Here is a 25,419-nt window from a genome sequence, read left to right on the forward strand (position 1 = left end):
GCCGTGTGGTAAAGCCACTGAACACTGGTAGTTCGGTCTGGGCTTCGAATCCCTGGAACGGGATGGCTGCATGGAAGGTTTCGTGGTTTTTCCCACGTGTACCGCGTTAATACGAGACAGCTTCGTGCTCCACGAAGGCATCCTTCCCTTCCGCATACTGCTTTAGGGCAGAATACGTAAATAATAATAATAAACCCATAGTGCTATCAATCAATAGAGCTGCATAAAGACAAAGCAAACAAACGTACGTTAAAATCTTCTGTTAGTTTCCTAGAGAAAATGGAACAGGAAACGAGTATCAAGTGCCTTTCACTAATATCCTTACTAACTCTCCTGACAAACGCCTCATATCCTTACTAACGCTTTTGGACTTTTAAAAAGCGAATTGTCCAAACGTCGACCTACAAGCTTCCTTAGACTGTGTAGAACAGTGATTCTCAACCACTGTGCCTTGGCACTTTTGTGTGCCGCCAAATTTTAGAAATTTATATAGTAAAAATTATAATGGGTTTAATCCTAGTATACGGTACACATGAGAGTTGGCGAAATTCGGTTTTTAAGACATTAATAAGCGGCCCATTCGTGGTTTTCAAGCCGATTTTGGTGCCGAGGACTTCTGTATTTGAATTGACTTTGACCGAAGAGGAAGAGCTAATTTCGCTTTCTAATAATCGAGAATTTAAATTTAGAATATTTGGAAGAATCAATTAATTCATTTTGGATTAACATTAGATGTGATTATCCCATGATGGCCAAAAAAGCTTTAAAAATATTATTAAAGTTTTCTACATCTTGTTTGTGCGAATTCGGATTTTCAGTACTAACCAACATAAAAACGAAAAAAAGGTCGAGACTGTTAAATATAGAAGACGATATCAGAATAGCATTGTCATTTTTACGACCAAATATTAAATGAAATTATCAAATACATCAATCTCAAAGTTCTCATTAAAAGTATTCTTATTATTAATTTGTAATTAATCCCTTAATAAACGCACTGCTGTTTTTGTAGTACATATTATTTTATTTTACGTTCAAAATTATTATCATAAACTATTTTACTCAGTGTATTACAGGTAAGTAGAAAACTTTTAAACTTATCTTTTTCTTTGTGTGTCGCCAAATTTTGAAATTGTTAAAGTGCGTCGCGACAAAAAAGGTTGAGAATCACTGCTCTAGAAAGATGTTCAAGAGAAGTGGGATAAAATATCGCTTCCGATTCTACAAAGTGCCAGAGCCTGACTAAGGCAGGGGCATACGAAGCAGTTGCCCCGAACCCCCACTTCAGAGGGGGCCCCCAAATCAAATACTAGAAAGTTTATTTTACGTTTGCTTCTTTAATGAACTTTTTCTAAACAAAATATCAGTATAGTGTAAAATCCGTCAGTTTTATGTTAACTTCTTCATCAGTCTATCGTATGAACACAAAAAATCTGTATTTCGCAAATCTATGGTTTTCTAGGGCATAAATCAGAATTTTTTTCCATATTTTTTTACGGCGGAATTCAGCTAAAGTTTTGCAATTACGATGGACAAATTTGGACAATCAAAAGCCTGTATTTTTACATATCGCAAAGTACGATATGTTCACAAAAATACGGGCTTCTGATTGGCTTAACTGAGCCATCGTAATTGCGAAAATTTACCTGAATTCCGTCCTAATATCAGCAAAGAGATAGGAATTTTTTGCAGCTGTAATTATCAGAAAATCAATGAAATAGGCAGAACGATATTTCGTCTGACCATTGGAGGGGGGAGGACTTTATAGCTATTTTAGGTTCTAGTCAGTTTTCTTCCTATATATCTATAATGAGATGAAAAATTTAAATACCCCCATAAAGTTCAGTTCTTCATTCCTGAAGTAGTGAAGCAGAGGCGGGGGGGGGCAAAGACGTTTTTGCGCCGGACCCCAATTAGGCTAAGTCGGGCCATGCAAAGGGCTATAGCCTTGGAAATTATAATGTATAAAGGTAGTGAAAAATAACAGTTATCAAATAGAAAATTTAAAACACAAAGAATTTACCTAGAATATTTCTGTAAATACAATGAAAAATCGTCTGAAAAATATGCTAACAGCCTCTCTATTTCACCATCTAGTATCATGTATTTCCATACATGCTACTAGATGATGAAATAGAGAGTTTACGTGAAATAGAGAGTCTGTTTTCAAAAGTGTTGCAACATAATTTTGCCTCCATCCCAATGAAAGTGCTAAACAGTTACTGGGCTAATATTTGGAATATGGTAACAGGTAGTTTGGCGACATTTTGGTAAGGCGATAAAGGTTACTAGCTAGGACTTTAGCAGTGTACATGGATAAAGTCAAGAGTGTGCGCAATGCTATTTTTGTGCAATTCTGGAATGTTTTTTTAAGTGAAAATAGGTCGACGTGTACATGGATGATACCGTGTATGTGCAATTCTTAAAAACGCGGCAAGCAGTGGGCGATTCTGCACTTTCTCCCTATTTCGCACCTAATCTTCGTCATGATTAAGCACTTTTGTTCCATAAAAGTTCTAGCATAAGTGTAATTCGGCTAGCAGATTGTTGGAAAAAAATGTTGAGTAAAAAAAAAAAAAAAAGTTTTTACTTCGTGAAAACAAAATGGCGTCCAAAACAAAAACTAGCAGGTTGGTGTACCAGGGTTGGTCGCCAAATTTTCGCCAAAAATCGCCAAGTTACCATAATTCAAAGATTAACACAGTTACTGTTTTTACCCGATAATTTTTCCAATTATTAAAAATCACAAAAGCTTAGAAATGTGTAGTAAGGAAGCTTTGATACTGATATTTACTGTGTAAAATCGACAGCTTGGAAAAAATCTTATTTTCCTTATAATTAAACATTAAATTAATTAAAAATGCTTTGCATGATAGTTTAAAGAAATAGAATTTTCATTTAAAAATTGAAAATTTACTAGGGCGGATTTTTTTTATACGTATTTAATTTGGCGAATATTCGTCACCGTATAATGGAATTGAATAAATATTTATTGTTTGTACCTGTCATTTAATTAAGTTTAACAAGAGATTGTGGTGTGCGAGAATATGTAAATTATTACTTATGTCGTGTTTTGTGAGGATTACATATTGTATTATTACAGCTGGGTTTGTTTGTCACCCAAAGTATCGTTGTTTTTTTTGAAAAATCTGTATAGTGCTGCCATCTGTCGGGGACACGGGAACATTTTTTAAATAAGTCCGAAACGAGATTAGATGACTACGTGAAACCGAAGAAATTCTGATAAATAATTAGTAATAGATATACCACAATTTTTATTGTACTAGAAAGTTTAATTACTTTTGAATTTCAACAATGAAGTTTCAGTGCCAAACCGTTACTTTAGTATTAAATTCTTAAGTAAATTATAAGGAAACATTCGGAAAAACTAAGGAATGGTTATTCGAATTCTACAAATTTTCCGAATGCAAAAGCATTCTAGATTCGGTAATTCCAATTTTTTCTTCCTCCTCTCATCATTCGAGTATTTGAATTCTATTTTAGAAGTGTTAAACATTTTAACTTAAAACTTTAGGGGGAAAAAAAAAAAAAGTGTGAAAGCTTTCAGATTTTAACGGTTACTTAAAAGGTTTTTTTAAAGTTTTTTTAACGTTTTTGCTGAGCTTGTAGTGTACCAGTCTGCTGTACACTCACTCCTACTAACCACTCTCTTTTTTCTTTCTTTTTTTTGTTTTATTAAGCATTATTTTCTTGTCACCTACGCAATATACAATTCAACAAGAAAATTACAATAATTTCAAAAGCAGCATAGAAGTATATGTTGAGAATTCCTGATATGCAGCGTTAAGTGTTAGCATAACAATTCTTCTGTTTTTCCGAGTCTTTTTTTCAGCTCATCATAATCAATGTTCAGTTTTCTTACTAAAATGGTTTTACAAAACTTGTCTTATTATTAACGTTTTGTGTGTTTTCTTTATTTATTAAATATCACGTTCTTGGCGTTTACTCCACATAAAATTGGATTCGAAGCAAAATCACGAAATATTTAAAAACAGCATATCTTTAGAATTTCCAATAAACTGTCTCGCGCGCAGGATATATTATTTTTTTTTTTTTTTTTTTTTTTGTGCGGTGTTGCCACTGATCACTTTGAAATCGTTGAATTTCTTAATCAAAAATTCGTTACAGTTTTACAAAATACGAAATAGGTAATAACACAAATTCGGACTTCCTAGTGGTGATGTTCGGATGGAGGACTACGTTCTTCAAAATTTAATGGCTGTGAGTACCGTTGTTTTTTCACAGTGCGAGAGCCATACATACATTCATGCAGATTCCTCATTACTTAATTTCTTTAAATATAATACAGGACGATAATACTTAGTGGCAACAGTTTGAAAAGTGATACAGCATTTATGGTGATTCAACTCAAAATGCCGTTTTGAGACGAATGGAGACTGACGTCTCTTTTGGGCTAAAACTTATTGACATCCACTGAGCTACAGCACAACTGATGCGGTTTCAGGGATCTCGTGACGGTCGTAAAGTGTAGGAATTTGAGCAAGATATATTTCCTGCTTGGCCGAAAGAAGTCTATAGTGCAAAGGGGGTGTAGCAATTTTGTTTACATTGATTAACTCTTTATTTTGATAAAAATGCTTCCTGTGTGATAATTTTCTTCGTATTTCTTTATTTTTATATATTGTAAAGGCCCTTATTTTCGCGGGCCGTAATTTTCGCGAAAATGAACGTATCGGTGATTTCGCGAGTTGAAAATTTCGCGAATTTTATACGAACAGAACCGAAAGTTGAAAAATTTCAAAAGTAAAGTTGAGAAAGTTGAAAAATTCGATTGAATTGTTCGACGTTTTTAAGGCACACCAAGATCCTCTTTTCTAACTGAACTAGAGCAGAGAAATATTCCAGTTTTTGCGCCCGCTAGAGCTCCAACCTTTGGACTTAACTGTAAATGGCGAGTTCAAGCGTTTTCTCAAGAATGAGTTTATTGAGTGGTATTCTAATGAGCTTCAATTTCTAGAGGAAAAAGAATCTGTGAACTTGCGAATATCACGACTAAAACCGATTCATGCTTCTTGGCTTGTGCGCGTATTTAACGGTACTGAAGCCAAACATGAGATAATTTTGAATGGCTTCAAAGAAGCTGGTATAAAGAGTATTCTAAGTGAATGAGCTGCCTTCTATTAATTTTATTGTTTTATATTCGAGAAATATAGTTGTATATTATTCAAAAAATAGTTATAAGAAAGAAAGTTGTCAAGAAAAACCTTGTAACTGTGAAATAAATCATTAAATTTTGGGTACCGTATATACCCGCGTATAAGTCGAGATATTTTGGACAAAAAACAGACTTCAAAGTGGGGGTCGACTTATACGCGGCGCCATAAAAAATTAAAAGAATCGGAAGTTCAAAAATTTCTTTATATAATGCAGTTGTTTTCTTCCCGCACTCAAATTGGACGACTTATCAAATAAGTCACTTACTTGAAGTAATTTCATGATTTAAATTATGTGACGAACTAATCACAGAGCTTTCAAAAAACCTTCTCTTTTAGTATACGATTCTTTTCATGGACACTTTTCTGAAGAAGTGACAAAAGTGACAAAACACCTAAAAACGACTGTGGCTGTAATTCCGGGAGGATTGACATCCGTCATTAAACCCCTAGATGTCTGCCCCAATAAGCCCTTCAATAAGTAAATGTTAGAAACTATTGGGCAGAGTGGATTATTTCCGGTCGACCAACATTTACAAAGGGAGGCAACATTAAAAAGCCCGATATTACATTAATTGCTCAGTGGCTTAAAGATGCTTGGAACGAAATACCCTCTGAAATGATTATCAAATCATTTAAAAAATGTTGTATTAGCAACGAACTAGAGGGCACGGAAGATGATGCTGTTTTTGAAAGTGAAAATGACGACGAAGGCTTTAGTAGTGATTGTAACAATACAGAGTTCGAGACTGAAAATATGTATGATGACGAGCCAATGACGACAGAAGAATTCTATGAAATGTTTGGCGAATCTGACCATGAATCGGACGTTGAAGGATTTTGATTTTGTTTATTTACCAAGGTATTTTTTATCGTATATTTACTTTTTCTTTTCTCAGATGATTTTGAATAAATGTAGTATTTAAAAATTTTTTTTCGAAGTTTCTCGATCGATTTCGGAAGTGGGAGGTCGACTTATACGTGGTATCGACGTATACGCGGGTATATACGGTAAGTGAAAAAATTTCTGATTCTTTAATTATTATTTGAGGCCAGAAAAAAAAAGTATTTCGCGAGGCTTAAATTTTCGCGATTACGACGGGCTCGCGAAAATTAAAGCCTCGCGAAAATAAGGGCCTTTAAAGTAATATCTTCTTCTTTATCATCTTCTTCATCAGCTCCACAGCCTGTTACAGGCCAAGGCTGTCTCTCCAAGTTTCCTCCACCTGACCCCATTCGGTGCAATAGTTAACTCCAATCAACCTCAAATCTTGCTCGACATCATCTATCCATCTAGCGGGTGGTTTTCCTTTTCGTCTTACTCCCTCAGTTCTCGAAAAGGTTATCTTTTTGGTTGGGAAATGCATCATCATATCTAAACATATGTCACAGCCATCTAATACGAGATGCCTTTACGATTCTCACAATATCAGTTTCAACATATTTCCAATATTTTCCATATAGTTCATCATTATAGAGAATCCATTACATGCCATTTTGTTGTACCGGTCCAGAGATCTTTCTCAGGATTTTTCTTTCAGAAGTTGATATCAGGACTTTCTCTGCTCTGTTAAGTGTCCAACATTCACTTCCGTAAATGGCAACAGGCCTTATTAAAGTTCTATATAAATTTAATTTAGTTTTTACGTTGATTAGTTTGGATTGAATCTATTAGCCATAAATATTCTGTTCTTTATTTCAATTTTTATATTATTGCAACTTGTGATCAATGTGCCCACACATTTATATTGTTTTACGGTTTCAAAGATATAACTGTTTACCTTTTTATATAATATTCGATAGTTAAAATTATTTCTAAGAAAGATATCTAATTTTATTATACACCTCTTCCTTCGAAGATTTCAAATTAAAATTTCTCAATCGAACAGGTAACAACGTTTCCTACAGAAAACCCAAGAGGAGTGTTTCTCAAACTGTGTTCCACAAATAGTCACTGAATGTTTCATAAAAAATTATGACACTGAGGTTAGAGAACAACAAAACCTGTTTATCTTACCTATTTACGGGAATAAGGTTTGAAGTCTTTTTGTTCATCTGAATGAGTTATTTGAAAAGATTCTTTGAACTGGTAGCTCGAAGTAATATCTTATTTCCGCGGTGCATAAGAAACTTCTTATATTAATTTCATAGATATATGAAAGTTGCTATTTATATTTCTGGTTTTGGCAACGTAAGTTTTGTTAGGCGACCGCAGACGATTCCAATCGAAATTTTGATATTTTTAACCGTAACTTCTTTAGAATTTTGCCATTTTTGCGTGATGTTTGTTGTTTACAGTAAATTTAAAAATACATCTGGGGCCAAAAATGGAATTGACTCGTGTACATTATCCTGCAATTATTTTTCATAAATTTCGACGTGGATCATCAAGACAAAGTACTTGGACGAACTTAATTCTTTATACAGCGATAAAGCACCATCCTACAGCACTGTAAAACGCTGGTATAACGAATTTAATCATGGTCGACGTTCGCTCCAGGACGAATTCCGTGAAGGTCGTCCAAAATGGGTTGTTGTGCCAGAAAATATCGATGCTGCGCGTCAACTGATAAAGCAGGATAGTCATGTAACATACCGTGAGATTGAGGATCTTTGGGCATTAGTATGACAAGCATCCATAAGATATTACATGTACATCTGGGCCGTAAAAAAGATCTGTTCGTGTTGGATCTTGCATAATCTGAAAACCGCTCAAAAGAAGCTCGTGTCAACTAGTGCAAGGCAATGTTGGAAAAATGCGTTCAAAGTGCATCAAAGGCTGTGTGCTGTAATCACGGATCTATGCATATGAGGTCGAAACAAAGCAGTAGTCGATTGTATGGGTCTTCCAAGACAAGCCAAATGCAACAAAAGTTGTTCGTGGAAGAAGCCAAATGCAATAAAAGTTGTTCTTGGAAGAAGCCAAATGCAACAAAAGTTGTTCGTGGAAGCACATCCGAAGCAAATGGTTGCCTGCTTTTTTGCCATTGCCGATCACGTGGCAACAGTAGCGTTAGAGCAACGCAGAACGGTCAATTCCGAATGGTATAAGTTCATTTGTCGCCCAGACGGTATAGTGGCTAGGGAAGCCTACTACGTACGGTACCTAAGGGCCGGGATTCGAATCCCGGTGAGTGAGTGAGTGAGTGAGAGTGAGAGATTATGGCGCAAAAACCAAGGATGATTATAACGCGCCAAACACGAGATGGGTCGAATCCCGGAGAAGACATGGATGTTTGTAAATGCATAGTGTCGGTGCGGCATTGCGGCACTCTAAATAAAAAACCGAAAGTATGGATTGATGGAAGGGGAGAGGGTTGGGAGACCCCGGATCTCTCCCCCTCAAAATTGGGGGGGGGGTCTGCCTTTCTTTGGAGTAGGCTCTGGCAACTATTGTTCCATGTAATATGGACAAGACAACAACAACAAGACCATTTGTTTGCCAGAAGTCATCGGAGAAATTCGGGGAAAAAAAAAACAACAGAAGAGGCGAATTATTTTTCATCATGACAATGCGATCTCTCACATATCGGCTCAGAAAAAGAATTTTTGACAGGTCAAAACATCGAATTCATGGGTTGTCCGCCGTACAGCCTTGATTTGGAACCCAATGCGTTTGCTTTATTCCCGCACATCAAAAATAAATTTCTTGGTAAGCGATTTGTGACACGCGAAGAAGCAGTTGATGCATTCAAAAGGCATGTTTTGGACTCAATCGGAGTGGAAAAAGTGCTTCGAAAATTGGTTCAGAGGCATGCTGTAGTGTTGTAAGGATTATGTTAATTTATCTTACAGTTATTTTGAGTTACTCTCCTATCTTTTCTTAATTCCAAGCTTACAACTTCCGGCCAGAACGTATTTTTAGAACCGCGTTTGAATGCAAATGAGGAGAAGTATTTAACTATGAAGTTCTACTAACCTCTTGAGAGAGAACCAGTGATTAGGACTAGCGCGCGTCCTCCCTTTTAGGCTACTCTCTCTTAAGCTATTATTACTCTCGGCCGTACCCTTGATAGCTTCGCCGTTATTTAACATTAAGGGGCCAACTTTGTTAGAATTTAGCTTCGGCTATATCTTTTTAGTTAAGTTTTAGTTCTTAGTCTCCTAAGTTCAAGTACGAGTGGAGTATTTATTGTAAAACTCCAAGAAGGAGTTCTGTTAAATTTTATTGGAATAATAAATGGCAATTTCACCCTTCGTACGTTTTGTTCTCTGTCTGACGAACTCGAGCGATTATTCGCTTAGTTCTTAAGGTTTTTCAACTTATACTGTGACTTAAAAGTGCACAGGTTAGAATCTTACAGTGTATTGATCTTCATGAAGAATATTTTTAAAAACAATAGAACCAATTTCGATCATAAACATTCGTTTTTTTCTTATTAGGCCAGAAATATGAATAGCAACCTTCATACGTTCATTTGCGTTGCCACCTACGAATAAATTATCTTACGCAAATTTTACTTAAAATGCTCAGATAATCATGGTTATTTTGCAGAGGTTACTTTGGAGAGAAATCTGTGTGGAAAGTGTCACTTTTCATTTTTATGTTGATAAAGTTATCAATTATACTCACGAGTAACTGGGGGGGGAGGGGGGAGATAAATATGCATTTGCTGTTTTTTTCCTTTTTTAATGAGTAAAATGTGTGCAATTTCTGATACTTTACTGTCTTGGGAAACTTTGTGCTGGCAACAGTTCTTGTTACCGTGAGCGAAATAAAAATAAAAATTTATGAATGTTCAGGCGTTTTGGAAAAAAAAAGAAAAAAAAAAAAAAGAGAGAGAGAGAAACCAGTAATATATTACATTTTTATTGATAAATTGCATAATAAATTACACTCATATCAATAAAAAACTATTCTATTTAAATATATATTCAAAGTAATTATGAGTACCAAAAAATCTGTACAATTATTTGACAGTAAAAGCTTCTATTTTATTTTCGTGCTGTATTTCAGCGAAATGGGAAGGTATGCCTGCTTTCAGAGCTTGTACATGTCTAACCACGATAAGCGCGATCTTCGTAGACGCCTTGGCAAAGCACGCGCTCCCGTTTAAAAGACACATCAGTAGAAAAGCGAGGACATGATTGACTGAATAAAGTGCTCCTACTGATAAATTTGTCATGGTTATGAAAGTCAGAAAATTTTAGTCTACTGTGAGCTATTTTAAACTACGCCAAGTTGAAATAGGGATGAAGTTATGCAAGATACATCAGCATCTATATTGTTTCGCAGCTAACACCATTCATGACTGCGCATGCGTGTCTCGGTTCAGGGGCGGGTGGCGTTTGGCCCCCAAGGACAAATCATTGAGGTAGGAAAGTCTTATTTCCTACCTCCATGGGACAAATGTCCAGAACCGACCGCGTAGCGGGAGGCTATCTGGCGTTTGATCAAGGCCCGAACGCCGGTTCCTGACCCGGGGGTCGGATGTCCGGAACCGGCTGGAAACCACTGTAGGTGGCGTGAACCTTGCAGATCGTCGTAGGCAGTGGAGGAAGGTAGAAGACCCGGCGTTTGATCGATGGGCAGGGACTGTGGGAATTGCTTCAGGGCTTGCATGTTAGCGCCTCCCCCAGCTCAGCGTCAGCCTCCTCGTGGCCTCGCTGGAAATTATACGGTGCCTTGGCTTGTATAGGCTAATGACGCTGAGTAAACCAATCCCAAGGGATCGACTGGTGGGAATTTCTGGAACCGACCATTTATGGAAGGAGAGCCGGGGTTCTCCCAGACCACTGGCTGGACTTGTGTCCTGACAGCTTCGATTTGTTGGGTATATAATCACACTTCACAGGACTAGAACCATAAGTCCATCCTATGGTAGGCGCAGACTTGGCAGGGACCGTACTGGTACTGTCGTGTCTGTTGCCTTCGCTGTGGGAACGCTCTCATGTAGATATTAAGCGCCGTGCCGGAGGGAGGGGACTGCTCCCCGCGCAGCCCTCAGTGTGGTGGATTGTGGCGATGAACATGAGAAGTCCCTGCGGGCTGTTCGGGGGGTTGGCGCCCCGCCGGCACAGTCGTCCGAGGGAGGCTGTGAATCATGTTAAGGTGCTCTAGAAGCTGCCAGATAATGTAGCCCGACTTGGTGTTAATGTCTCGGTTCAGATCGCGAGTACCGTAGAAAGATAATAAAGGCCTTACTTCATTGCCTTTGTGTCTCAGTTATCCTCTAAATTCATTAACAAACAGCTCAAACTGCAAACACAGGATGCTTCTTTTCTTTTATGCCTTTATTGTACATATAATAAAAGAAAGAGTCTGCCTGTGTGTGTGTGTCTTTCGTTCGTGCTGCGCGTAAACTAATAGACCCACAGCTACGAAATTTGGTACATAGTTGCATCTGGACAAGAGTCAATGCACCTCGAAGTGATTTTTTCAAAATTAGAATGAGTTTTTTTATTTGTTTTTTGATGAAAGCGCATCAAATCTATAAGTCTCTCTCATTATATCAGCAACAATGGCTATTGCTGATATATCACTGTTGCCGTTGTTGCTGATATCAGCAGTGTTGCCATTCAGAAAAATAAGGGCAATCATTCTGTGCAGTTTTTAAATTTAATGTTTCTGTTGGATTCTGGACGTTTGTCGATAGAAGGCAACGCGAAGCCTGTTAATTTATTTGTGCATTGGCTCTTGTTATGATAATTAATATTTATATTAAGGGATATTTCATAGTATTTTTTTATATGTAATAGATTTTTATTGAATTTTTTTTTATAAAAATGTTTTACAGAGTAAAATTCGGCGCCCTTTTTAAATTTAATGTTTGTTGTTCCCTTTAGGCATTTTTCCTGTACATGTGAAAGCCAGACGAATGCTGGTCGCGTAGCGACTAGTATTTCAATAGAGTGAGGTATCACTTATAAATTATCATAAGAAATCATTTATAAATTATATTGTTATGAAATCATAATACTATAATTTATAAACGATTTCTTATGATAATTTATAAGCGATACCTCGCTCTATTGAAATTATTATGATTTATAAATCATTAATAAATGATTTATAAACTAGAGGGGCTAACCTAGTTTGGGTAATAAAACTTAAACAAGTTTTTTTTCAGGTAAATTCTTACCTAATATGCAATACTATTAAAAGGAATAAAAAATAAACATCCGTACTTTTGAGTTATGCACCTGCCAGGCATTTTAGCGTCTGTTGAAAGAGAAGCCAAAAGCTCGCCAAAACCCACCTATGTGTACATGCACACAGCGTTGCAGGCACACACAGTGGTAACACACACACACAGTGGCGCACTTGTCAAGAATTGTTTTTAGGTTTTCTATGGGTCTCATGATTTTGAATTAACCGTGGATATCATTTCACGCATTACATCGATTAATAGGTAGTTTCATTCCAAGAAGAAATGGCTAGAGGTGTTAAACATTGTCCTCTTAGACCGCGTCGTCACACTGCAGAAACCAAACGAAGTGTTATAACGAAGTTAAGCTGTAATTCGACGGCTATTGACTGTACTTCGACGGCTATTGACAACATTGTTGAGGCTGTTACATCTCTGACTGACACATCAGGTCCCTCAAGTTTTGGTTCTTGGTAGAGTGAAATCTGTGAGGCACTACGAGGCTCGTGAGGCACTACTAGGCATCTTCGGAGGAGAGTGAGGCACTACGAGCACCTTCGGAGGGTAACGAAAAAAAAAGAGGCACTAAGCTAAACGTGGCAGAAAGCTCATCGTGTGCAATATTTCGAATGAAGCCACTGTTTTCCAGTTCAGCTGTTGGCAGCGAATAAATATCTAATGTAAACAGTACATGATTTCCTTCTACAGCCAATTGAAATATACACATTTTTTGCTGAGTGACACATAAACTTGTTTCCTCGAATTTCATTAGAGATATATTTCGCATTCAATTTATTTAGTTCTTATTTCGCGACAAGGTAAAACTAACTAACTAACTAAATAAATAAATAAATAAAAAACCCTCAAAACATCAATAATATATTCATTTACACATTTTTTTCCTATTAATATCTTCTTTTATATATCTTAACTGGAAGAAATATCGATAATTTTTTATTTTTACAATACTATGAGTGTCGTGGAATATTTTTTTCTAAAATAAGGATATTGTCTAATTCAGTTCTTAACGTATATCTAAAATTAAGAAGTTCTTACTCATTTTCAGTTTAGACTTTTTTTTTTTTTTTTTTTTTTTGCGATAAAAACATTTTTTGACTTAAGTAGACCAATATCTTTCTAATAATTGAGTATGTTCTTCAATTTTGTAAAATTACTAATTTGATCCTAATTTGAAAAAAGACAAAACACTCTCACTTAATTTGGTTATTGTTAATTGACAGTATATTGGCTTGTTCCTCTTGACAAGTCAATTATTCTACGGTCAATAACAATGCTACTTTGGCAGTACTTTGGAATTTGAATTTAATATTTGGAATTTTTACTGCCAACGGATTTTTCTTCACAGATTTTAAATAATTTTTACTAAAATAAATCTAGATAACTTTCTAATTTCTCAGTTTGTCAAGGAGACGGTATAAATATGAAATATAAGTTAAAGGTGCTATGTTTCACCGAATAGCTATACTTCCGTAAATATCTGTGCAAGAAAAATTTTAAAATCTTTGTTTTGACGCAATGCAGCTTTTCAAAGGAGAGGATATGGTAAATGGGTGACAACGTAACGTAAGTGCTTTTTTTTTTTTTTTTTTTTTAGCTTCTAATCCACTAAAAGACATTTGACCACAGGAATACAGTAAGACCGCGCTTAACGCGGGGGATACGTTCCATCAAAGTAGAGCGTAATGCGAAACAGCGCTAAACGAGGCTATCTTTACATGTAAATATTGGGGTTAGGGGAAGATGGTTAAGAAATTGGATAGGTATTAAATTTAAAAAGTATGTTTTTTAAAAAAAAATAAAACCAAACATTTATTTCTTAAAGCCCAAATTAATACCACATTATTATTTCTTGCAAAAATAAAAACAAAATATAAATAACAAAACGAATATTCTTAAAAAAAACAAATAAAATTCTAAGTCAGTGATATTTAGTTAGCCTTCCGCGTTTTCAGTGTTCTGCCTTTTTGTGACAAAAGCATCTAATGTTGTTTGCCTTTTTCTTTTGCGTTGTTCTCTTAAAAGTTCTTCATAAACGGATAGAGCATCTCTAACACCACGCCTTACTTTTGAGCTCCTGTCAAAATTCGGATCATTTTCAATGAATTGATCCATTATTTCAGTTATGGTAGACAAACTCCTTTTTACAAACGCCATCGAAAGTTCTTTTTGCTCTTCTTCTGAATCACTGCTGTCAACATTTTTGTTTTCTTCTTGTTCAGTTAGTTCCTTGAGCTCATCATTAGAAAGACTAGCTGCTGCTTCTTGAATTGAATGTTTCCAATAATAAAAATATGTCTGTACAATACCGCACCAAACAAGAAATACAAGTACACTCTTTCGGATATGTATTTGAAACCTATCGCTGCATAATATTTCGGGGAATCCCCGTATGCTGCGAGCGATTCCGTGGAATCCCCGGGTTGAAATAAAAGAGCGCTAAACCGAAATAGCGCTAAACGAAACAGCGTTAAGCGGGGTCTTACTGTATAGCCCATAAAAGTTACTCTTTCTGCATTTGGACTAGGAGGATTTTTTCCCCCTAAGCTGCTGAAGATTTCCTACCCATTTTGCTCTTCCTAGGGAAATTATAAGTAATTTATTCTGTATCTAGTACCAATATTAATTATACTAACTGCCAAATGAACCGTGGTATTAATATTTTCGGCTAATATTGCAATTCAGTTTTAAAATGGAGTTTGTCTTGTGAGTTTTAACTAATAGTTCATTTTAAGTTACCACTTTCATACTAGTCTCTTCAACCCACGTTTTTCGTGCCAGAACGCAAATGAGACATCGAGCTTTTATTCAGATTAAAGCAAAAAGAAATGCTATTTAAGCAAGAGTTTCATAAGTTAGTTTCAGAGCGATTCTGCCTATTCCAGGCCACGTTGTCCAGTTATTATTAGCGACTTGATTTAAGGGCGTTGAGTGCTTCTAGCCATTCGGTTTTGTCTCGCCGGTTTTCTACAAACCAGAGCATTGCCTCTCCGTTCAATTATTCTCTGAGCCGTCAGGCTAATCTACCACATTATGAATTTGTTCAACATTACGTATTTCTGTTCTTTCATTTCGGAAAGAAATGGTATAAATAAAGCAAAATATTAGAAAGCCCATCACAATGCATATCGTTTTGCATTTTTAGTTACGGTAAGGTTCGTGTTGTTCACACCATACGAAAATTACAGGTCACGAAAATACCTATTTTGAGAAAAAAAGCATTTAAAAAAATATTTAAGTATTAGAAAACATATTAAAATGAATTTCATTTCTTTCTTTTTCTTTTCTTTTTGCGATAAAGTTCGGATTCTGGCTAGTGCTGATGCTATGTTCATACCATGCCAAAATCACGAAACTGCAAATTATTATTTTTATAAAAATATATTTAGAAATACAATAATACCCCGCTTAACGCGGGGGATCCGTTCCATCAAAGTAGAGCGTAATGCGAAACAGCGCTAAACGAGGCTATCTTAACATGTAAATAATGGAGTTAGGGGAAGATGGATAGAAAATTGGTTAGGTATTAAATTGGTTAGGTATGTTTTTTTAATAAAAATAAAACCAAACATTTATTTCTTACAAAAATAAAAACAATATAAACGAATATATTTATAAAAACAAATAAAATTCTAAGCCAGTCAGATCATTCAGTCTATTCTGTGTTTCCAATTTTCTGCCTTTTTGTCAAGAAGGCTTTATGATAGATTGGCTTAATGGCATACTGCGTTCAATTTCGTCGTCAGTCCATATAGACAGTCGTTTTTCCACTTCCTCTATAATGTTATTTCTAAAACGGGTAATCCTAGTTGCAGAGCTTGACGTATTTGCAGTTGCCGATGACAGTATTTTTTCTTTATTCTTAAGAATTGTTCTTATTGTTGAAGTTGCCAAATTCAATGCAGCACTAATTTGAGATTGACTCTCACCAGAATCTAATCTTCTAATCACTTGCATTTAAGTTTCCAGTGAAATGCTTTTTCTGGTTGCTTTCTTTTCTTGTTTTTTATTATCACCCATGATAAAAACTACAGATCATAATATTTGTCACTGTATTAATCGTTATAGTATTATATAAATTTATACTTACAATAATGTCAACAAATGTTTCAAATGATAAAAATGCGTCCACAAAGCAAGAAACACAACTACACTGTTTCGAATATGTTATTTGGAAACCTAGCGCTGCGCACAATTTCGGAGAATCCCCGGGTTGAAATAAAAGAGCGCTAAACAGAAACAGCGCTAAACGAAACAGCGTTAAGCGGGGTCTTACTGTATATAAAATTATTAAAAACATATTAAACCCAAATCGGTAAAGCTGCAAAATGTTTGCTTTAAGAAAAATTCATTTAGAGGCGAACGTTAGAAAAACCGCTTGAGAAAATTTTGGATTTTGTTCTTAGAATATAATAAAACTAGTTTGAAACTACACTTTTTTATTATTGTTATCGGCTATAGACTCCTTAACAGAATATACTTTCAAACTTTTGACCGTCTTCAATACTTTTCCAAAATATCAACAAGATCATTGAGAATTTCTTTGAATTTACGCGAGCCGAACCACTTGAAAAAGGTGACAATTTAAACAAAACTAAAAGAGGATGCAAGAAAAAAAAAAAAAAAAAAAAAAAAAAAAAAAAAAAAAAAAAGTGTAAAGAAAAACATTCTATTTTTAATCTTTTTTGTTTCTTTACCTGATATTTCGTAGGACGGCATACCGAAATAACGAAGTTTGTTGCCTTTTTTTAACACAGCGAAATTTCATTTTTGCTTTCTTCCCCCCCTTTTCTACTTGTTTCATTTTCCTTTGCTGTTTTCTTTCTCGAGTTTTTCTGTCGTAGATGCATTCAAAATTTCTGACTGCTTTCTTGAATCAACAACGTAATTACCTGATTTAATGATTTTTCCCGCCTCCCTATCAACGAATGAATGCTACTGTTGCCAACAGCCGAATAGAAAACACTGGCGTTTAAATTTTGTATTAACCATAACTTCTACACAAATATTATATTTAGGAAAAGTAGATTTTAAAATTCATACACACTATTTATGTAGCATACAAAATATTATGAGTGTAATTGATCTGAAAAAATAACAATACTTCCTCTTTCAAACTCCATTAACGAGCAGCTTTTTTTGTCATCGAAAAATCGTTGATAGTCAAAATCGTTTCTTTGATGTCGAAGAAAATATCACTGCTTTTGCTGAAACTTGTATTTTTTACATGGAAACATTAGGAATCCTTATAAGCAGACTGAGTTCATTGGTCCACGATATCATAACACTGATACAACGTGAAAATTTTCTTGTTTAAGATAAAAGCTTTTTTTGTTGAATGAAGACATACGAAAATGGTTGTTTAGTTTAACCCTCCAAGTGGCAACATTTGCTTTATTTATCTTCTTCTGAGAATGCATTTTATTTTGCTTTCTTAAATATCGGAAGCTTTTCGATTAGCTTAAATGGTATGCCCACACCTAGCCAAAAGCACTGAACTGCAAAACATTACGTTCACACTATGCCAAAATCTCGAAACTGCGGGACTGTATATTCACACTACGCTAAAGTAACGAAACTGCAACATTTTTGGTTCGAAGAAAACAAGCATCTCCCTCTTTTATTTCCACATTTATAATATAAATAGAGTCAGATTTCCTCGGATAGCCCGTCACGAAGGCATTCCCCTTAGGAAGTTAGATTTCCTGTGTTTAGATACTTAGATGACCAATTATTCGCACTTTTTGTGTAAATAATTGGATATATAGGAAGATTTTGGATTTGGTGACTACTCGAGTTTTAAATTTGGGTTACATTTTTGAACAAAATTTTATCTCTTGGTTTATACATGGATACGCTTATATCCGAAATTATGCATTAAAAGTACAATTTTGTTTGATTTGGCATTAAGAAAAAATATAAAATCACTTTCTTGAAATTACAGTAAAGGAGAAAATTCGGTATTTTGGCATAGTGCAACGAAATTATTACAAAACTGAATCATCAATCTTTATAAATAATAATCTTAATGTCATTCGAAATAATACATGTTTTCTGCCTAAATCTTTTGAAATCCCTAGCGATCTCTACGAAACCTTAAGACTGGTCAACGTAGGCAAGTTATTTTTCTAAACTGTATTTCAGTTTTTCTTAACTATTTTGTTCCTACGAAACTCTAGAAATAATATTTACGCATTAGCTAGCTATCACATAAAACGTGCTGTATATAATAATTAATACCATCTTTTTCACCCTCTAAAATTAAAATTCTTGAAGAAAATTGATTTTTTAAAATCGTGGTTTAAGCAAAAAATAATTATTTCTTTCCTTCAAATAAAAGTTATAACGAAATGCGTGATGCATGTCATTACAAACATCTTTCGTTAACTATTGCCAAAATTAACTCTTAACTATTAATTGAAAGCATTAAAATTAAATGTATTTAATTAACATCAATTAGATATACTGGGCTATCCTGAAAGAAATGCTCGAATTAAATGCTTTCAAGCTGAATATGCTTGTTTATATCACAAAGCATTTAGCACCTTCTCGTAGAAGAAGTCTTCAAGTTACAACTTACTTCTTTCGTTTGTGTTTCGTGATGTCAGCATCACGTGAGCGGTGTTCTTGACGTCAGTCAAACAATATTGCTTTTCTGCCTTTGCTTGCTTTGATTAGGGAGTGATCAGAGAGCAAAAGTTTTTATGTGTTTGAATATACAAAATCTAATAAAATACGGTATAGACGAAAATCTGCTTCGGCGTTCGATTGGCCATTAAGCAGACCGAAACATAGCTCTGCCATGTTGGCAACCACGAGGACTGGTTTTAAACACCGTGTAACTATTTCCTGTATGCTCAGTTCAGACGGTGGTATAAATGTCGCATAGTCATGAGTCATAAAATGCGTGAGTCCTGTTCACACCTGCGAGACAGGGTCTGGGCCCTAACCAATTAGAGAAGCTAAATTCACGCATGAGTGGATTGTGTCTACAGCTTTCCTTCTCAATAAGTTTCGCGCGTTCTTCCTGATTGGTGAACACTTATATCCAGTCGGCATAAAACTGAAAACTTCGAACTTTATGCCCAAACCCTTAAACCAGTTTTTGTGATGTAGCGAAGTCTAGTTACCTAGCAACGAAGCTCGTCATAAACCAGTTATGACATTTATACCACTAAATCTGAACGGAGCCCTAGAGATCAGGGAGGTTAGAATAAATGGCGTAAACATGACATCACGAAAGTTAACGCAAGGGTAAGTCAACAATGTGACGTCACGTCTTATCATGGCCGCCGTGTAGCATTTCATTTTCTATGTACTGAATAGAATAATGATTCGGATTAAGCATTAAAATTAGAACGAGAGCTTTATTAACCTTCAGTTATGAATATATGACATAAATAACAGCAATTAGAATGTAAACAAAATCAAGAAGGTGCCGGGCAATGACTACGACACAGTGGCCATGAAGTCGTGACGTCATAGCGTGGTGTTTCACGGCTTCACTTTTATTGCATGAGCCATATGGCATCGTTCAGAGGGTGGCATAAATATCACAGAAACATAATCGTAAGGCATAAAATGCGGGAGTTACGTTCACACCTGCAAGACAGGGTTTAAACTGTAGCCAATTAGAGCTAAATTCGCGCATGCGTTTGGATGTGTCTACAGCTTTCCTGTTCAATAGGTTTCGCGCGTTCGCTTTGATTGGTTGACTCTTATACCAAGTCGGCATAAAGTTGAAAACTTCGAACTTTATGCCAAAGTTCCTAAACCAGTTTTGTGACGTAGCAAAGTCTGGTTACCTAGCAACGAAGCTCCGCTTAAACCAGTTATGACATTTATACAACCGTGTGAAGGAAGCCTATAGAAAGACTTTGTGGGACAAATTCTTCTAGAATAGAGTTTCTGTTCTAAAAGTTTGGACTAGCTTAAACAATGTATCATGGCAGCTAATGTGATTGTTGGCGTGGACATGTTCAGATGTGTTTGGGAACACCTTGGCTGTGACACTGATATTTGGCAGTGGCATCACAAAAAGGTCAGATATAGAATATTTGCAATTGTGACATGGAAACTTCAGAAAATACTATTTCAAACTTTCAAACTACTTCAGCCGTGCAATTAAAATTCTTCTTCCTATAAAACTTTGTGTGTGGCAGTTTCTTTCAGGCTAACCCTATATATTTGGACATTCGATGTTCACATTGGAATCATTGAATCCTATGAATTTTGAGAATGAAGCTTTACTCATATTTTTTCATCTTCCGAATTATGACCTAAGAAGCCGTTCAAGCATTCTAATTGAACAAAAAGTTTAGAACAACGATTCTCAACCGGTGGTACGAAAGCGGAAAATAGGTGGTACACAAAAAAAAAACAAAAAAACAAAAAAACAAAAAAAAATATTTTTAACAATTAAATTCAAAATATATTTTGAAGAAAAAGAACATTTGATAAAAATTTTCTGTGATCGAACTCTAGCAGACGATTTCAAAAATAACACACTTCTTTACTTCTGGCTGAACCGAAAAAAGAATCTTTTCGAAAGAATCGAAAAAAGGCATTTCAAATAAAGCTATCAAATTTTTATTGCTTTTTTGCACAATCTATTTGTGTGAACAAGGATTTTCTTCCATGTTATATTTGAAAAATAGATACACAACAAAAATTAAAAGTGGATCCTGATTTATGGTTAGAGTCAAGTGAAATAAGATCACACATAAAGAAATTGATCTCTCTTAAGCAGACCCAAATTTCGCACTAAATTTTAAGATAAAACTATTATAACTTGAATTTTGATAATTAAAATGGTAACCAATTTTTAATCTAATATTTTTTACGTGTACATGTTACGGTGAAACACCGAAATCTGGAGAATGTCGACTTTCACCGGTGAATGTCAACATTCACATAGTCTCTTGGTGTATGTCCGAAATTTTTTCCAAATACTCTTATTTCTGACTTACACCGGTGAATGTCGACATTCACCATGTACTAATGGTGAATATTGAACATATAAGAATATTATATTTCCTTCTCCGTAATTCATTAGCGAAAAAAACGCACTTGAAACTCAGAATAAGAAGTTAAGAACATAAGAACTTAAAACACACAGTACATTCAAAATGAGAAAGGAAAATAATAGAATTTATAAACTTACCAAATTATGTGATTCAAATCTTATTTATTGCAACAACTTAAACTATTATGACACTTAGAATTGCACAAGAGGCCCTTGCTTTTACGACTGCATTTATTTGTGGAGCACTTCCTTTTGGAATGGCAGCGTGTACATATACTCCTCTCTTTTCGACCTACACCAGAGCATATCTGTGATTGTCGACATACACCGGTGAGGGTCCGAATGTACAAGAATGTAGAGAAATATTCGATCTTTCACCGACGTATTTGGTGAATGTTGACATTCTCCGGTGAAAGTCGACATTCTCCAATTTCTGTCTTTCACGGTAACATATATATGTTACTGGCAAAGTGTGAAACGCCTGCATTCTATAGAATGCCTACGGATTGTATATAAATATTTAATGCAAACAGCCAATAGGTTGTGCAAATGGCAAAATATTTTTTAAAAAATATTTCTTTTGGGAAATTGAAAAATAATCGTTGTATAATATAGTGGTGGTACTAAAATTTTTCAGTTTTTGTTTAGATGGTACATGTTAGTCAAAAGGTTGAGAACCGCTGTTTCAGAACATTAGGCAAAATATAGAAAAATAGTGTTTGATAGTTACAGGATTTGTAGAACAATATATATGAATTCTGATAGCAGCTTAAGATTGACTGAAATTCTTCAATTGTAGTACATTTCTCGAAAGACGAAAATTTTAATAATCCTTTGTCTAAGGAATTCATGGAACATGCATGAGGAGAATATGATAAGAGTTCAATAAATGGTTAGATGTACTGTGCTGCCATCTTGAATCTTGAATCTTCAGTTTCACTTTTAGTGTTAACTACAGAGAGTTTTTACTAATACCTCTGGTGTGCCAATGGCCTTTCGTAAAAATTTTTAAAACATCAAAGGTGCATGAGCACCACGCACGAAGGCGAAAGTGGTCTGAGTGGCAAGTCATTCGAAGGCAAGAGTTGGATCCAGTTCAAAATCTACCTATTTCTTCTTTCAATATTTTTCGTCATGGAAAATTTTTTGAGTAGGTGCTGGATGCATGTTATGTCTGTGGTTCTAAAGGACTCTTAATCCTTTAATCCACAATTCTGTTAAACAAAAAGTGGTGAATAAATTTTTTTGTTGTTCCGCGGGGGAGAGGGTTAAAGGTAGTGATAAATGCTAAAGATTGATCTGATTACAAAATATAAGCTGCATTGCCAAATAAAAGAATGGGAAAAGGCACTCTAAAAAATTTCAAATCTTTCAAACAAATGGTGACTAAAAATTTATTTTTTTCGTAAGCAATAGAATAAAGATAAAAGTTTAAGGTTGGTTTGATATCCAGATAAAACGAGTGCTGCCATTTGGAGAATTATTAACTAGTAAAAATGAATTTTTAAAACGTTTATCCACAAATCTGTCAAACAAAAATTGGGTTATAAATGCTGGGAATTGTTCTGTCAAACTGAAAGTGGTGACAAATTCTATTAAACAAAAAGTGGTGAATAAACTTTTTTGTTGTTCCGCGGGGGAGGGCGTTCAAGGTAGTGATAAATGCTGAAGATTGATCTGATTACAAAATACAAGCTGCATTGCCAGTTAAAAGAATGGGAAAAGGCACTCTAAAAAATTTCAAATCTTTCAAACAAATGCTGACTAAAAATTTTTTTTTTTCGTAAGCAATAGAATAAAGATAAAAGTTTAAAGGTGGTTTGATGTCCAGGTAAAACGAGTGCTGTCATTTGGAGAATTAGTAACTAGTAAAAATGAATTGTTAAAACGATTATCCACAAATCTGTCAAACAAAAATTGGGTTATAAATGTTGGGAATTGTTCTGTCAAACTGAAAGTGGGGACAAATGCCGGCGGATGATTTGATCTGGCGTTCGACAGAAGCAACTCTGCCACTTGGAGAATTATATAAAAGGAAAGAAATTACACTGTTGAAACTTCCACAAGCAATTCTGTGAAACAAAATGTGGTAATTAAAACTTTTTTCTTTCTTTTTTTTCATACGAAGTGTTCAAGCACTTCATTTTTGTCCTTGGAAATATTTCTTCTCGGGGTTCCACATTTTCCCGTTCTGTCTTTAATAAATTACACTTAAAAATATCTTTCAAAATAAACTATATATATATCTTCATTTCGGCCGCTCCTTTTGTAATCTAAGAGCAAAAATAACGCAACGGCCGGAAGGCGAAAAATCTATTTTATAATGGCGACGACAAAACTCATTTAAAATTCATGCATGCAGGAGGTGGAGGAGACTAAAATCTCCGATTGGTGAATCCAAAAGGGTGGAAGAATCCCTTCCGTTGAGGGTTCCGGCGGATCAGTAGCTGATGAAGAAGGGTTCCTCCCTGTAACCCTCGTCTTCCGGTCGTTCCACCGCGTACCGTGATCGGTAGCCCAGTTTGAGGATGATGTAAAAGGAGATGAAAAGCGGTGGCAGCATTCCTACGATGAAGCCCGTGACGTTGAACGGACGACGTTCTTCGGGTGCCTCACTGATGTCACCTGCAAATAAAGACGATTTTTTTTCTATAACCGCAAAAATTACTAAAGAAGGGGTTAGGGAAGGAAAAGTTCTTTAGGGATTTCTAGTACTTCTGTATTAGTTGGTATTCTCCGATACATCATTAAGAATACTATTCTGATTCATTTAGAGCTATTCTGGATTATTCTAGAGATATGAGATTTTTCCTTTTTTCTCTTCTTTTCCCGTTAATGTTCCCTCTTTTCTTGTTGGTTTTTTTTCCGATTAGGTGGATTATGAGATGTGAGTGATATTAAATTTAGATAGCCAAAAAATTCTATCATTGAATTGAGTCATCATATAACTTTAATGTAGCCATACCTTTTAGGCTTGCCGATTTCTTCCAGAAGATCAAATAAACATTTCTGGGTTATAGGAAAGGCGTTTTCTGGAATCTTCTAGAATATCGCCAATTTAGTGATAAAAAATTGCTGCCAAACCCAGTAGGAAGATTTCTGCTCATACTTCAGGTTTTGAGTAAGATATTGTTATAATTCAAACCGTGACTGCGTCATAATTGCAAGATGAACATCATAATACGCAAAATAAGTACTTAGACACATAGGTTTCCACAAAATCGAATAAAAAAAAATAGATAAAATCTTTACATAAAATGCCCCAAATAATCAACTAAACAAAGAGAATATCTTACAAATACCAATATAAAAATATATAAAAACCGAATTATAATAAACATAAAAATTTACAACAGTATATGGCATAAATGTATAATGCAGGGCATATAAATACTTACGTATTATTTAGAAACATTTCTGTTAGTACTATTATGTCGTTAAATATTCATAACCATTTTAATTTTTATGTACAAATATGTGTACTTTAAATTATATAAACTAGTAATTTATGCTTTTAAACTCTTTGTTTTTTAGTAACTACAGGTCAATTAAATTTCAGTTATGAATTAAAAATCCTATGCTTCATTCAGAGAATTAGCTATATGCGAGAAAGATACATTAAATATAAGTTGCGTTCATTTTTTAATATCAAGTCTTACAGGATATGAATGCGTCGTAGCATAATGTAACGTAAAAGACGAAAAAGTTTGGAAAACAATAAAGATGTTTCCTAACATCAGAAGAATCTCTAAGGATGTTTCTAACATCAGAATGGGGGAAGCATGTCACATGTTTATAGTTAGTAACAAGAATATGTTCTTTATACATACAATTTAAGTTTGTATATATAACTGATATACGAGAAGGTAATTCTCTAATAATAACATAGTTGATGACAGCCATAAACAAACTGTATAAATCAAACTGAAACTGCTCTCATTAACTATATTAAAGACCTTATGTTTCGCCTTATTCGAAGGAGAAGTGATGATGTACCCTGCTAAAAAAACGGGACAGTTCTATATCTGCCATTTTACTGGGACGATTCATGAAATTCAATTTGTGTTTTTCATGTCTCGAAAGACGAACTTAG

General features: G+C 35.0%; 1 protein-coding gene across 1 annotated transcript in view; it reads right to left on the reverse strand.

The window, feature by feature from the left end:
* Nucleotides 1-9,989: 9,989 nt before the first annotated feature.
* Nucleotides 9,990-25,419, reverse strand: part of LOC146993851 (uncharacterized) — a 345,063-nt gene continuing 329,633 nt past the window's right edge. Inside the window, exon 5 of the mRNA XM_085826601.1 lies at nt 9,990-23,951. Coding sequence (XP_085682727.1) covers nt 23,767-23,951 — 185 coding nt within the window. The 3' untranslated portion in view covers nt 9,990-23,766. The remainder of the gene's footprint in view (nt 23,952-25,419) is intronic.

Source organism: Stegodyphus dumicola, chromosome 11, assembly GCF_044657685.1.
Source record: "Stegodyphus dumicola isolate Sdum_Otavi_A_Nest chromosome 11, ASM4465768v1".
NCBI classification, from domain to species: Eukaryota; Metazoa; Arthropoda; class Arachnida; order Araneae; family Eresidae; genus Stegodyphus; species Stegodyphus dumicola.